This window comes from Rhamphochromis sp. 'chilingali' (genome assembly GCF_963969265.1).
Source record: "Rhamphochromis sp. 'chilingali' genome assembly, chromosome: 11".
NCBI classification, from domain to species: domain Eukaryota; kingdom Metazoa; phylum Chordata; class Actinopteri; order Cichliformes; family Cichlidae; genus Rhamphochromis; species Rhamphochromis sp. 'chilingali'.
In genome coordinates, this window is record NC_137938.1 from 12,875,840 (window position 1) to 12,892,214 (window position 16,375).

The following is a 16,375-nucleotide window of genomic DNA, read 5'->3' on the forward strand; positions in this document are numbered from 1 at the left end:
GCAGTTGTTCCGGGTCCCTTAGATCTCAGGTGTACGTCTGAGCTTATTCAGCAAATTGTCAGTGTAGGTGCAGCGAAATGGTTTGTACACCGCGCCTGATGCATCTGAGGTTGAGCCAGTGTAAACATGCACCAGCGGTAACACACAGTAAGCCGAGAAATTACTATTCTGCTTGTGAGGACATTCTTTTCTCATATGTTATGATTTTTTTTATATCTCTTGGCGCTCTTAAGTAGGATCACAGCAAACAATAAGGACACAGCGGTTTCATTAAGTCCAGGGGAGGCTTATTTTTGGCTTCCAACTAGTTATAGCCCATTTCTCTCGTCATTCTATCTGTCTGACAGACTTAATAAAATAAATTACAGCTGCAGCGCCTGCTTTTTGTTCTCCAAAGATTACTTCCCGTGTGATTCAAATTCCTGTTTACACTCACAAATCCGTCCATTGCCCAGGTCTCATCAGTAATCCTGCTCAAGGAGCTGTGGGCCACTGCTCTCATCTGGTACAGCAGGAGCATTAGCCGTGCCTCCTGGCGTTTGTAGACTCCTACAAGGTAAGGACAAGAAGAGAAATGATGCGAGTAAAGAGATGAGGCAATGAGTGTGGCAGAATGATAAAAGCAGAGAGAAGCGAGCGGGGAAAATGAAGAAAAGCCGGAGAAGAAAAGAAGAGGTGAGAAAAGAAGAAACAGCTGGGGGAGGAGGGGAGGAGACGAGTGACTCTTGAGTGGGCAGTTAGTCAGTCACTCGCTGCAGACTGATACATCCGTCTTTAGTGCCAATAGTTAATTTCCACTCTCATGCATGAGATCATTTGGTGATTGACTGATTGACATGAGGCATCCTCAAAATAAATGGAAGTGACACACAGATTTGTTGAGGGGCGGTTAGGGGGGAGGATGTAGAAGACAGATGATTTATTGATGACTCACCAGAGAGCAGAAACTCCATGCTACTGTCTCTTAAAGTTACATTGACTTTTCCCGTTGTGGCATTAAAGCTGGCGACTGTTAAAGTCATTGGCTGCTTTTGGCCCTTGTAATCATATGAACCCTTCCAGATGAAATCAGGTGCAAAGACGTCATCGGGAACTGTGGGAAAATGAAACCTCGCTAAGTAATGTCAAAACATTTTGTCATTAAAAAAAATTACATCAAATTAACTCCTGGGGAACTACTGGTTCAAACACGTATATTTTAAACATCAAGTCAACATCATGGTTGTAATTCAAGCCGACTCCAACGCTGCAAAAGGGTAATTAGAAACGGCGTGGAATCAACATAACAGACAGCTGATAACAATCTCGTCATTCAATTTGAATATCAAGTTCCTTATATGCTTTGACAATCTCAGCCAGTGATAATTAAATACAATTTTAAAGCGATAACTGTAGGCTTGCTCTGTGAAATCGGCAGAAACTTTTAATATTATGCAGTGGAAAAACTTCTAGCCTGCAAGAACGCAGAAAGGTGACGCTTTGTAGTTAATAGCAGGAAAAAACATTAATCTTGGTCTGAATAATAACCTAGTAATTACTGAAGAAGTGGGACTTGGTAGCTTGGGTCAATGGTGGTCACTTAATTTGTGTAAAGATGAGAATTGAAAATGCTAAAAAATAAAACAGAAACCTCTTTTTTGTGTTTTGCACAGACCCCTGGACAGATTTTCTTCTGTGTTTAAATGTCTTAATGCACTCTACTTTACTTATTTTTTAAAATTTCAATTTAGGCTTCCTGAGTAAATATGAACAGCTTACCTAGCCAAAGTATTTAGTATTGATAACACAAGCCTTGATGATACAGCCTTGATATGTGCAGGCTTTACTGACAACATTTGAAGCAGCCTCTTTAGTTTTACAGTGATATGTTGGTATATGCTACGTGCTTATATCTAACATGGACACAGTGATGGTGCCTACAATACAGATACCATGTTAACAATCTTACATTATGTTAGCATATCAGAATCTGCTGAATAACAGTTCAAGTACAGTTGAAGCTGACAGAAAAACATAATAGTAAAGAGCTTTAGTGCTCAGTAAGAATAGAAAAGTACTAAATAAGTACCAGTCCATTTGGCAAGGATGAAGGCTGTCCTAAAGGTCTGGAAAGAACCTGGCAGTAAAAATACAGATTTCATTCCGGGAGGAAGCTTCATGTTGGAAAGCTTCATGTTTGAACCACATATGCATCACCAATTAATTACAATTTCTATTAGCATATTCTAAACGAACACATTTAAATTTTTTTCTTTAATGCGTTACAGTGCTCTTCGATGCTCAAGGCAAATTCAGAGACTTTAGTATATTTTCATCATAATTACAGCATAAATTTACATGCATGTATTGCGGTACAGTTTTACAAGTAATTACCATGCTGCACCATTTTCTATTACAGATGAAACGCGTCGTACGTATATTATGCGAATATCGCTCCCTATTATGACCTGTTAATTTTGCCTGGAACCAATTGGATTTAAATCTTGTTTTGCAGTAATTATTTGCTCTAAATGACTCTGAAAGAGGCATATATTGAAATGGAAAAAGGAAACCTGCTGTATTTGTAATATAGCCACGGACAAATATGCACCACGCTCTACACCAATAATTTTCATCATTTTAATAATTCTCCTCTACGGCGGAACCTATAACCTGCAATACTACGCTACAACACTAGGTTTTGTGCAAGAGGCAATACATAATTATTATTTATGTGATCTGATGAAGATAAACATTGCTCACACTATGCAGAGTGCATACAATGAAAAAGGGCGAGCGTTGGTTGTACGGAGATGATTTTTTCCTGCTGTTTAAGAAACAAAATGTTTCTGTGCAGCAGTTAATGCCGAGCCTATCAAACGGCAGATGCAGTACAGGATTGTCGACTTCTGCATGTATTAAATGGAAAGCTCGTACAGTTCAATACTCACCGTTTATTTTAGGGCTTGGTGTTCCCAGTATATGTTTGACAGTTTTCTCATGCGATTTGGAACCGGCTGAAAAGAACATAAATATATCTGTCACAAAGATATTGTGATACGCAGCAGGGTCTAACAGCTGGAGGATGTTTCCAAAACAAATAGCACTCAGCTGTAACATACTGCCTGCATTGTACTTTTCCCTCTTTTGCTAAAACCTGTGGTGGCTATGCTCTAACGCTAACATTGATGAAACTTTGAGAAACTTGCTGGCAGTTATACGATAGGCTCACAGAACGCACCTCGTTATCGTTTTGGATGATTTATCTTTAACTCCAACTCTTTCCCTTCTTACCACTTTTTCAATCATTTGCCCCCCGCAGACCTTTGCCAGCCACGTACCTCTGCACACGGGCACCTTGCCAGTCCAGCTGCCGTCGGAGCGGCAGACACGGTGCTCTGAACCTCCGGAGAGGAAATAACCTGGCTGACAGGTGTACACCAGGGTGTAGCCGTACGAAGGCAGGTCTAGACCCATGACGTCAGCGTTGGCTGGGCTCCGCGGCTGCTTGCAGGAGTGAGCTGGATATCAAGCAGAGGAGCAATGTGTTAGTACACACACATTCACATCACAATCCCAGACATGCATACAAATAGAGTCGTGCACCACACACACACACACACACACACACACACACACACACACACACACACACACACACACACACACACACCTCAGAAAGATGTACAGATAGAGAAAAGATAATTAAGCTCTCACTAGGGGGAGGAAGAAGAAGATACAAGGGGTGGGTGGGGGTAAAAAGGGAAGTACGCATATCTTACAATTTAATTGAGTGCAGGCAGCTATTAGGAAGCATGCTGATACTTTAATATGTTTATGTTTATGTTCTAATATGAATACAATCTTGTGGGTTAGGATATGCACTGCTTAACTTTACACTGAATTTTCCTCCAACGTGAGCGGGAGCCAAATTATATCCAAACCTTAACTGTGTCAGCTACCGGTCACAGATTGCAAGCAATAAGGAATGCCTGCGTTTAAATGCTATAGCAGTGCAACACAAGGTCTAGGTGAACTCATTGTAATTCAGCTAGCAGCTGAAAACCCCCCAAAACATTTGGAGGTGTTTGTGTATATCTTGAAATAATCGAAAATGTTCAAGGGCAGGACCGAGCTGGTCTAAGCTCACTGGTGTCCTTGTGGGAAAGAAAAGTGCTGAAGCAAACGTTGTTTTAAACCTTGTGAGAGCATACAGCATGAGAGCGTGCATGTACGGTGCAGCCTGGGCTGACTACATTGAGGAAAAAAGTGTGAGAGCTCCATGACAACGAATGACCAACCACTAAATAGTTTGTCATGTTTTATTTGGAAAGAATAAAATTCAGAAAGTGAAATCTCCCATCCACAAAAGTGTTGAAATGTGTTTTGTCTCCTGTCTTCTGTTTCCAAAAAGTAAAACAAAGCAGGGAGAAATTTAGGATAGCATTTAGACGAATAACAAACTGGGGGCAAACACTGTTATTGTCGTGTTGCCAAAACACCAGTGTCTTATTTAGTCTGAATTAAATATCTGAATACACTGATTACACTTAGCTTAAATTTTCACTTCAACAGTCTCTCCCTACAAAACAAAAGTTTATGCAAATCACCCTACAAACCAAAAAAAAAAACTGAGCATTCAGCCTCTGAGGCATCGACCATAATGTGAAAACAGCGAAATAATTTTGCAGTTTGTGAGTGAAAGAATATGTTGCCAGCTGTCAAATGGGAGACAGCTGCAAGTGAGTCACAGTACCAAATCAGTTCTTCATGGCGTCTTAACGACATTAGTGGCAATAGGGTGTGGAAGGGATGCCAGGATGAAACCCAGTTTGGGCTTTATGAAAGACGAGCAGACTGCTGGAAATTCCTCTTTCTGGATATTACTGCTGCTGGTGTTTGAGAAATGTTCAAGTAGTATTATATATGTGGGTGAGTGTGCATGTCTGCAAGCACAGTGTCCATTTTCTAGGAAGTTAAAGAGGCCCGTGAAGGTAAAGGTTGTGTTGAAATTTAGCAGAAAGCTCATCTAATGCATCATATACTTATAACTGGATGTAACAATTTAGCATGCATTAGAAAAAACTGTTTAAATCAACCGCGTGTGCCACACAGAACTTTTTTAATGAGGTGGTTTTTATTTACACAGTGCAAAAAAAAAGAGAAAGAAAAACCAAAACTACCTCTTTCAACGGGTTGTAGATATTAAAGCTAGAAACATAAAGCTATATTCCCTCCCTACTGCCTGAGGACAAGTCTAAGTAACTCCTTTAAAATGACTGTCAGCATATGTCCAGTGTGGTGCACAGTTTGTAGACCATGAATACTAAAGGCACTTACAAGGCCTGTGAATTGTACCAAACACATATCATGTTCCTCATCAGATTCAGCTGACAGTTTATTTACACTTCAAACGGCACAGTGGGCTTTACTTCTGAGATTACAAGGAGCCTCAAAGAACAGTTTTTGTGTCACACGACAACATGCAATGTTCTTCATTCAACGCTGCTATCTCTTAGCTATGGGGCTAGGGATACAGACTGAGACGCAGAGGTAGATAGAGGCAGACACAGAGAGACAGCCATGCTGATGGATTTCTGTAAGGGACAAGAAGGTCAGCCAGCTTTAGTAACAGCAGGCCACGGTCGATAGCATAAAGTTAACTTTTAATCTGTTACAATGTTTTCTTTTCTTGTAACACACAACTTTATTTATTACAAGCAATCTCATTAATCTGTAGACATACATACAGGTCTTTCAGTTTTTCGATTTATTCAAGTTTTTTATATATTAGAGAATGAATAATAATATTGTTATATAACAATATAATCTGATAGAGATAACAAGAGTAAGAGCCAGGAATATTAAATTCTGACTTGCGTCCATTGCATCACTTGCATTAAATGTGTTGATAATCCCTCCAAGTTTTTGCTTTTGCCAACTGTATAAGATTGGTTGGCTTCACTTTTAAATCCATTAAGTGGCTTCACAGTAACAGAGGACCATTTAATCATAGAGAAAGGTATTTTAGAGGATTTATGACTGTGTTTTGACCGAAGGTCACAACAGAGTGTTGGATCCACACAAAAGCACTCACACTGAAATACATATACATAACCACTAGGGGTGGGGGAAAAAATCGATACTGTGTAGTATCGTGATATTTTGTTTGCTAATAATGTATCGATACAGGGACAGCAGAAATCGATATTTTGTTACAAAAAAAGTTTTTGTGCTCTGACTTCAGAGCACGTTGATCAGCTCCTTTTTCTGAGCAAGAATCCTGACATTCCTTCACTGTCCAAATGTGTTTAACTTTTTTTTGGCAGCAATAAACATGACAGTTTACTTATTTTAATTTAAGACATGTTTTATTTTAATTAAGTTTAAAACTTTTTTATTTAATGTAAAATTATATTTTGTTTTAATTTACTTTCAAATTCTTCAGTTGCTGAAGGGGCTGCATGGTTTTCATAAATTGCATAGTTCAGAATAGCTATAATTGTACCAGATGGTTGCATTCAGTTAAGTTGGACTAGACTGTAATACAAACCATTCAGTTTGTCAACAATAAAACTGACTGAAATGAGAGAAAGACTGAGTGTGAGACTGATATTAGATAAAATGAATACTGATAAAGTTTACCTTTATGTACAGAATCTGAATATTGCAGATATTAAAAAAAAAAATCGCAATAATATCGTATCGTGCATTAAGTATTGTGATAATATCGTATCGTGGGATGTATGGTGATTCCCACCTCTAATAACCACTGTTTATCCACAATGTTTTTTTGGGCCAGACACCCCACTGGGCCTGTGTAACCATCTCCAGGCATGAACGCATAAAAAATTACTTGGCTGTCATTAATTTACTGGACAATGATTCGCAGTTTTATTAAACCAAAATCTTTTTTTTTGTATCTCCCATTCATAGCAACCACATGCACTATTTAATGACACATGCTATTGCAAAAAACATTCAGGCTGCTCAGTCCTAATGCTAGGAGTTACAATTATGAACCAACACAAGCAAGTTTAACTAACAGCACAGCACACAAGTTATTGTTCAGGTCCCTCCTGAATACATCATTTACCTCTGGGCTAATGACAACAGCAGAAGCTAATTGGAATCTAGTTAACAAACCTGAGGTTCAATCAATGAAGCTTGATTGGAGGTGTGGGTTAGAGCTACTGTGACTTATAAAAAACACATCTCGAGTTTTCTATTCACAAGAAGCCTGCGCCAGTGTGAACTGTGCCATAGTGAAAAGAGATTCTACTTGCACAAAAAAATTTATATGCATGACCTTCAGATTTAGAGAAGTCTTTCAATAAAAAATATTAGGAAAACAGTGTGGCATGAATGCATGATATCTGATGGATGTGATGCTGCCTGCCAGTTAATAAGCTAATGTGCCACAAAGTTTTATGGCAAGCTAACCTACTGACGATTAGAGTATTTAAATGACCAATGTTAATGTAGCATTAGGCTAAGAATGTTTCTCAGTCATTTATTTTGAGGGTCTTTCCTTAAACTGTAGGGTAAAAGATAGCGGTGACTGCCAAACATAAATTCTGTATTCTAAGACTGTGTTTTCAATTCCAGCTAACAATGACAAGAGGAGGTCAGGGGTAAAATCAATACATTTTTCAAGCCACTACAGGTGATGGAACAAGGCCAGAGAGCAGCTCCTGAAATGTTGCAACCACAGTAGGCACACCCTGCAATGAAACTGCACCTGCTGAACAGCCCAAGTCAAGAAAATAAAGCAAAAACCTTAAAACATTGTTTTTTTTAATATATTATTTTATGCCCATTCAAGTAATTGTGGCTGGTGGGATGTTCTGTTGGTACACAATATTCAAAAAGGTTGCTCGCAGCTTCTTGAGGACTAATCACTGCAGTAATGTGCACGGCGGGAATATTCAGGAAGCAAATCAAATCAATATCCAGTAGGCATAAACATGGCTTATATTTTATTTTTCACTCTTTCAGTATAAAAATATAAACTGTCTTTAGAGAAATGTAGAGATTTACTAAAGTTTAAGACTAGGTTGAGGCATTAACATTTCTTGTTTTGTCAGGTATGGTGGAAGTCATTAACCCATTATTAATCAATTAAGGCTGAAACCTTAATTACCATATTTAAAAACAAAGCAGGTAAACACGAATTTTAATGAGTTATGTAGCATAAATTTGCCTAACAATTGACTGAATCGTGTCCTCGGCTTCTGCTGTCCGTCTCGTGGCAGATAAAAGATGACGAAGAGCTTTAAATTAAGCACGGATATAAATTAAGAATATATTGTTACGCATTAGGCTTCCTCAGAAAATAATGAAGAGAACTAGTGTTTAACAAAGTGAAAGGGACTTCAAATTAATCTTCTCGTCTAGTGATTTGTTTTCTATTTTATTTTCGTGTTATAATATTTTCCTTTGTTAGCAGCAGAGTCATCTCGACTTTTTTGAAGACTCACAAAGCGGTGCAATACAGACTATATGTGTTTCACTCTGTAGCAATCATTTAACTGCATATAGATATTAATCCTCACCAAACACAGCTGCTCCCACACCTCCGGCAATACGATGTCAGTCTTTTAGTTAAAAATCACATTTTTACATATGAGTTTTATAATTTATAATAATATTGATTTAAATCTGCTCTGACTGCTGCTCTATTTTTGGGTATCCATCACAATGCTCGCAATAAATGCCATTAAGGAGTCAGGGGAGGTGCAACATCCTGAATTATTCTATAGCGAGCAGGATGACAGGGTCAGCAGTTTGAAGATAGAGGTGGAGCAGGAAGGGCTGAGGAGCTGTCAAGTGTAGACAGGTATGTTTTTTGTAGTCTTTTCTGCTTTCAGCTGAAGTTTTGAGAACAATCTTAATTTAAAAAAAATCTTAATTTGAAAAAGAATCTCTGCACAACAACTGACTTTATATACAGTACTGCGTAAATGTCTCTTCTTTATATTTTGACAGGTTCATAATGGGAAATACGTGCAGGTATTTATTGAATATGCATATGCAAACATGTGCAAACATACATGAAAATACAGTATATAAAGCAACACCAGAGTTTGTACAGTTCTAACGAGCCTGAAAGTCAATATTTGGTACCACATTTATTCTTCAACACAGCCTGAACTCTTACGCAGCATTGGTGTCATTTCTTCAAGCAGTCTTCAGGAATATTTCTTCCTGAAGGACATTCAAAGCTCTCCTTTTGATGTTGGCTGCCTTTTGTTCTGTCAAAATGATCCCACACTGCTTCAATATTGTTGAGGTCCGGGCTCTGGGGAGGCCAATTCATGACTGGTAGTTTTCCAGTGTGTGTTTTTCTATCTAGGGAAGCTTTTGCTGCATTGACAGTATGTTTGGGGTCTTGCTAAAAAATGAAGCTGTTATCAATCGGACTCTTTCCAGACGATATTACACGATGAAAATCTGACCGTACTTTTCCACGTTCATATTTCCAGCAATTTTGACAAGATTCTGAACACAACTGGCTGAAATTCATCTCCAAACCACGACAGAACCTCCACTGTGTTTTATGTGCACTTTTGCACCTCTCTCCTGACCTGTCCCGTGCATATTGATGACAATTTGAATCAATTCGAATCAAAACTTTATAATATGAATCGATCACTCCATGAGACCTGATTTTCAGTCCGGTGTGCCTTTAGGAATTAGGTGCCTTTTTCCATGCTTGAATTATTCACCAGTCAGTGTAAAGTAGCATTATAAAATCCTCTAAAACTGGTCAGGTACAAGTACTGGACTGATAATGAGTTGACCTGAACCTAGAAAGACCTCTAAAGTGTGAGATTTTATTTTTAATAAAACATATAAAACATCAAATTTCAATTAAATCATCATGCTCTGAATATAATGAACCTTTAACATGAAATTTTAATTTAGTACAGTGGCATCAAGTTTCTATTGAAACAGCTTCTGTCAGGTTTACCTGATTTGTTTTTAGCTGAGTGTATGAACAACAAAAACACAGCAGGCACATATTCAAGGTTTCACTATTCGTCTTAAACTCCTTCTTCTCCCACTACAGCAGATGCACAGACACACAGGGCTGCAAGGAAGGCAGAGGACGCGGGGCAGGTATTACAATGCCTCAGCTTGCTTCCTCAGCGTAAATGTCTCTGGGATTTGAACGGATGCCGTATATTTTTGTAGTTATGAAATCAAGATTACGAAATATCATCTGAAGCACATTATCATCACACAGCTGAAGTGTTTACATTGTGGGTGCTTAATAAAATGGAGTTTATTATAAGAAATGTTCCAGTAAAAAAACCCACTGTAGCTGAAAGGGTTTTACTAGGATACTGGACTACATCACATTTTAGAAAACCACTTATCTTGGCAAAGTGAATGGGCTAAACTACACGGCCATAGTTTGGTGTCGGTCGACTTTTTGGGGAGTTTAAACAGAAGGACAGTGATCACAGTGTTCAGTACAGTCTCAGGATGATGGCAGGTTGATTGAGGGGCAAGCTGCAATCTACTGGGAGGCCAGAGGTTATGGCAGGATTGAGCGAATGTGAAAAGTTGCTGAGGGGAGGTATCGACAGTGCGAGGATGGGTGCTACGGGTGTTGAGGAAAAGCAAAAACAGAGCGTCTGGAGCAGTCGGCAATGCGGATAAGCAGCGACAAGATGCCAGAAGGAGTAGTGAAAAACAACAACGAGTGATGTTAAGATATAGTTAGAGCATAAGGAACAAGCACTTACAGATGCAGGCTGGCTGGGTGCCAGTCCAGGTGAGATCTGGCAAACAGAGCCTTGTGGTGGAGCCCTGCAGTATGTGTCCCTGCTGGCACTGGAAGTCGACTCTGCTGCCCACCTGGCCACCAACAGACCGCACACAAAGTGAAAAAAGTCAATACAATGATGCAAATGCCAATAGGCTCCTAGCATCAAACTAAAGAGCCTGGAAAAAACACAGTGCACACCAAAGTTTTTTTTTCACTTTTTTAATGATTATCTGTAGCGTGTAGAGGCAGATGGAGGCTATTCCCAGAGGCGATGGCCCATGTTTGTGTTTGCAACTGATGCACAGACATTAAAGAGTGAGGAAGATGACTTTCTGGTTAAAATATTCAACTGCTTTCTGTTCTGCTAATAAATGACTTTTATTTCCTGCTACCATCCCAGTCGACTCTTTAAAGACATCATCAACAGCGAATTTTCTCATTCGGTAGTCTCAGGATATTGGTAAAAATGTTCAGTAATGCAGAAAAATGCAAGACTACAGCCATTACAAGCACTTATCTAAATAAGCTCCCAATGCTTTCATATGGGATAAATTACATATCACACATTCAGCTGAATGTCGTGGAGAAATTGCACTTGTAAGTGACACTCTAAAAGCAATAGGGAGGGCAAAAATAAAGCGAAACACACAGACTGAAAGCATCTCATCTCACTGAGCACAGATCAATGGTCATACCACCAGTTACTTATTTATTTATTTTTTTAAGATGCATTTTTTTCCTCCCTCACATCTCCCCACGGACATTCCAGGGGGTTGAAAAATCCAGTTGGTTTAAGGGGAATTATATGCACGCACTTCTCTGCTACATCCTTGCACCCACATAACATCATCCAAAGGAATACATGATAACTGTACCTACAAAAATCCACTGGATATTGCACATTTAGAAGAAAACGAAGGGTGATTAACACATCAGAGTTACAGTGAGTGCTACTTTGATTGGGTGCTTTGTGTTCACAGCTGTATACCTGTTAGATATAGTGGAAAATGTGGAAATTCTAATATTTCAAACACCTTTATACCATAAATTCTTAAACAAAACACACACACACACACACACACACACACACACACACACACACACACACACACACACACACACACACACAATCACCCCAGAATTAAAGTGCCTACAGCCATTTTTATGAAATGCATTCATTGCAATCTTTGCTCGGTTCACCTTAAAGCCTGTTGAGTAATTCATGAAGCCATGCTCAGGTGTCCCCGGGTTTTCACACGTGGTTCTCGTGGGCTCTGGAAAAATTAGAATGTGACAGTGAAAAAAATAGATTTCTCTCTGGAGTTTCATTACTGATGTGGCGCAGTAACATGACTGGAAATAAAATGCATTTCTTGGTTTTCAATTTTCTTTAAATTACAAAAAAGCACTTTATTTTATGCATTTTCAAATATTTCCTTAGCAGCTAACATCAGATGAAAATAAAGAGGCACATAAATGATTTTTATACTTTGATTTAGTTTTACACCAGATGGCAACCTGATTCTCATTCACCTTCAGCCCTTTTGTTCTTTATGTTTTTGTGCATTTGTTTGCTGTAATATAATTAGGAATGAAAAATGTAATTACAGTGGAAAACTCCAAAACTGTTTTCAAACACTGAGATTTTCTGTGTTTAGGTGAATCAGCGAGTTTTGTTTCCTCACCTATACATCGGGGCTGAGATCCGCTCCAGGTCCCGTCTTCCTGGCACATGCGAGTTGTTGACCCGACCAGCACGTAGGGGGCACTGCAGCTAAACGTGACCTCTGACTTGAAGATGAAACTGCGTCCTTCTCGCCTTCCTTTGGGAGGCGTCCCAGGATCACCGCAGAACTTGGCTGCAGAGGAGGAAACGTGTAATATTGCTGATACCGCTCCTGATCAACAACAGCAGCACAGATGTTTCTGTAACCATACAGGACGTATCCAGGTGCAGTGTGAAGGATATATTCTGTTCGTGTGATTACAAATGCAGAAAATGATCTAGCTCCTTTTTAAAATTCAAACATCTGTCTCTTTTCTGCTGCATAACACAAAAGGAAGACTGCATGCAGAGAGTCAACTGAAAGCATTGTTCAGCTGAGTCTTCAGTATTATATTCACAACTAATAAGCTATGGGGGCTTCTTCTGTACCCACACATGATCAGACCACAGGAGCCAACACTGGTTTTGATTGCTGCTGTGAGCTTTGCTGTTTTTGATAGGCTTTTTATTACATCCTCTTTATTCACGTTCCCGCCTGTAAAAATCAATGTCTCTCTATATGATCCGCAAATTCTTCAAGGACTGAATTATTCAAATTGCATTGACATTATGCTTGTTGCACAAAGTCTTTTGCCCATTTTTTATTGCGTGTGGGCAGATGCATTGACGTCCTTGTCTCTGGATGAATTACTCTGTCTCTTTTTTTTATTATTTTTTGTTTCCAACACTCAACCTTGCTGGTGAGGGCTAATGGTGGGTATGTGCATATTCATTTTGACAGCAAAGAGGGAGTGAGAGGGGGGCGACGGCTCTCAATTTGAGATCAAAATAATTAGCAAGTGAATATTAATTTCTCTGACAGGGCCTTGAGGTTAACACAACTACAGCCATCTGCTGCTGTTGCTCTCCAGGCCCCTTGTATGATATCATTTTTTTTTTAAATGAGACTGAAGCCACAACCTCAGCAGATGATTCCCAATGGATTGCCACTGTGGCTCCCTCAATTTATTGCTTATAGACATCTAATCAAACTGACTGGAGTGATTTAGGCTGAATGGTTGTGATGTCCAGAGACAGTCTGCTAGTTTATTTTTCTGTCTTTTCTTTATTTAATGTTTGCACCTAGCAAGCCACTATAACCAAGTGGATCAGTGAAAGATACTTGTTGGATGTGGAGGATCCAGAAATGCTCAGTGCGTGAGAGTGCAGAGGTGAGAGTCACCGTCTTCAGTCACGCAGCCAGAGCACTGTGGGATCAAGTCTGTAATAAGGCAGGCACTGCTTCTCCAGACCTGACATGTGCTGCTACATGGAGGCCTGGAGACAGATAAGTTCTTGTTTGCTCTTTTCCCTTAAAAAAAAAAAAAAGCCAACAGGGTTTTCTCACTTCCAATATCTGACACAATAGATATCGAGTAAAAGAAGTGATTAGAATCCAGCCCATCCAGGGATGTCTGACTAAAGCCATTACTGGAAATACTGTTAGCTGAGGAAAAAAAATCCTTGGATTTAGGGATGGATCTTCTCCTGGAAAATGTGTTTCCCTATCCTTTAGACCCCCAGTGAAAATGATGCATTGCAAGCTTCTGCCCCCTTGTTTGCAGTGGTTTACCCATTTTTGATATGACAGCAAGCAAAGATGCAAATTCGGTTCCAGATCTGAAAAATGATTCTTGTCATTTCAAAAAAGGCATCGTAAGACTGTATGCAGATGGCACTTTGGAGGGTTGACAATACAGGCCAACCAGGTGACATGCACATCAGTCATGAGCTTTAGGCTGCGGGGAAATAATGTACTGTTTTATGGATATATAAAAGAAATGGCCCCAGGCCAAACCAAGCTCAGCATATTTAATGTGCCTGTGTGTTCCTGTGTATGTATATGTGTGTTGATGGAAGACTGAGAGAGACTAGTCAAAGTTTTTCTCGCTCTTTCCACAGCCACACTCTTTCCTTGATGAATTATCAATGCTTTAAGGTAATCATTATGCAGAGGCCACATTCAAAGTTGCATCCCTGCAGACGCATGAACTAGCATTCTCAAGCATTGAATTTAGGAGATTCATATGTGTTGTTATAGAAAGCAGGGCCATGCATCTTAATCCTGTCTGGCTAAAGAAAGTTCAACTATTAAGAAAAGACTTGCTTTGCTGATTCATTGCACCTCCTGGAGTTTTGCTGAACTGTATTTCAAGAGAAAGTGCTGAGTTGAAGTTGATAAATTGCAGTTATATATTTTTTTAAACAGACAGCAGTGCAGCCATGCTGTATGTATACTAAACTGCTAGGCAGTATATTTAAAATGATTTCATACCATACAAAATATAACAAACTTATCAGGTCTGATTTGCAGCAAATCTGTATGATGTAGCTAAAAGGAATTTGATGATTCGTCCCGCTGACTTTATGATTCTGTTGGGAAATCTCCTCAGTAAAGATGGTAACTTAAGAAAATATTTAAGATTATCTTTATAGTTGCAGCTAATGCACAGATACAAAAATACTGCAGGCATATGGGCATTCACAGCTTGCCTGTGAAAATGGAGAGCGTCCCAGTAATAATGGCCAGTACCATAAACAAACTTTGACCACAGAAGAATTTACCTCTAATGACTTCTCAACTGATAATAACCACCAGCGCAGACTGCTGTAGATAGTGCATTGTTGTCACTTTAAAGCACAGATAATAGCCTTTTCTACACCAAACATGATCAGCATTTTTTCCCCTTTGTCTTCCCGTTTTAATGACTCGTTTATTTTCCTTGGTAAACCTCAGTGATTTATCATATACATGTTCCTACCGCGAGTAATGTAGCAGGAGAGCCAAGTTCTCCACAGAAGTTGGTTATTGGTCACACTCGGTGATATTTATAGTGCATTCCTCTCAAGTTGTGTCAATTTAGCACAATCACTAAAGCATGAATTCTGCGTTGTGAGTGATAGGGCTATTAAATATAATTACCAATTCAAAAACATGTCTCTGCCCAGATACACTTAACAGTATCATGGAACATAAAGGTTACTCACTCACGTTGCTGCGGGAGGTTGTTTTGGGGTAGCTGATGTGGAAAAATGATTGTAGTGTGCTGAGGGATGACTCCGCTCACCATAATTGGAGTAGACAACTTCCAGACATTAATCAGGTGGAACCTTATCCATTTTACGAACAGGCGACATGTTTTACTCTTAGCAGGCAAACAAAGATACAAGCGTACCTCAATACAACATGCATTTGGTTACTCAGCTTTGCTAGAGCACTATCAGGGCATGGCGCACAAATATGGTCGTTTTCAGTTAAGCAGGGTATAAATCAGAAAGCAGCGCGCATACTGACTTACAGTAAATGACTGCTATGTGGCCACTGAGTACAGCAAATGGCTACAAGCGGTACTATGCTTCTAGTAGCGTGGCCACAAACACGAGCAGTCTGTCAGCTGCATTTCAGAAGCTAAGTACCCAAATGGGCCCGCGTTCGCCTGACTGAAGATGGCCACAAGCAATGAACTCTGTCATCAGCATCAATTACAAGAGAGCACAGCAGCAAATGCACTATTTTCAAATGGGCTCAGGGGGCTTTATAGGTTCAGTCTGTTGTGATCCAACATGTGATAATGAAATACTACAAACATCCCAATTTTCCTCTAATTCAAAACCTTGCCAAAGTAACTGTATACACAATAAAACGCTATACCTAATAGAAAGTCGAGTATCTGACGGCAGAGATTTCTTGCACACGAGGGCTGCAATATTTAGTTTGTAGGATGCAAAATTCAGCACTTCACTCAGCACGAAAAGGACTGCCTATATTCAGCAGTTAAAGTGGCGATACTTCAAACAAAACAGCGGCACTTGAAGGGTTTGAGCAGGATTATTTTTAGTGGCTTTTGTTTTAT

The 16,375-nt window shown here is 39.4% G+C and overlaps 1 protein-coding gene across 10 annotated transcripts in view; it reads right to left on the minus strand.

Moving 5' to 3' along the window:
- LOC308404971 (CUB and sushi domain-containing protein 3-like) overlaps positions 1–16,375 on the minus strand; it is a 251,895-nt gene that overhangs the window by 4,540 nt on the left and 230,980 nt on the right. For all 10 annotated transcript variants that reach the window (XR_013973240.1, XM_080895307.1, XM_080895306.1 and 7 more), the window contains 7 exons: positions 12,442–12,615; positions 11,957–12,030; positions 10,734–10,845; positions 3,321–3,500; positions 2,931–2,996; positions 935–1,093; positions 437–549 (listed from right to left, as the gene is read on the minus strand). Coding sequence is in view for 9 of the 10 variants with exons in the window: in XM_080895307.1 (XP_080751433.1) it covers positions 437–549; positions 935–1,093; positions 2,931–2,996; positions 3,321–3,500; positions 10,734–10,845; positions 11,957–12,030; positions 12,442–12,615 (878 nt within the window). In the remaining variant the exon portion in view is untranslated. The remainder of the gene's footprint in view (positions 1–436; positions 550–934; positions 1,094–2,930; positions 2,997–3,320; positions 3,501–10,733; positions 10,846–11,956; positions 12,031–12,441; positions 12,616–16,375) is intronic.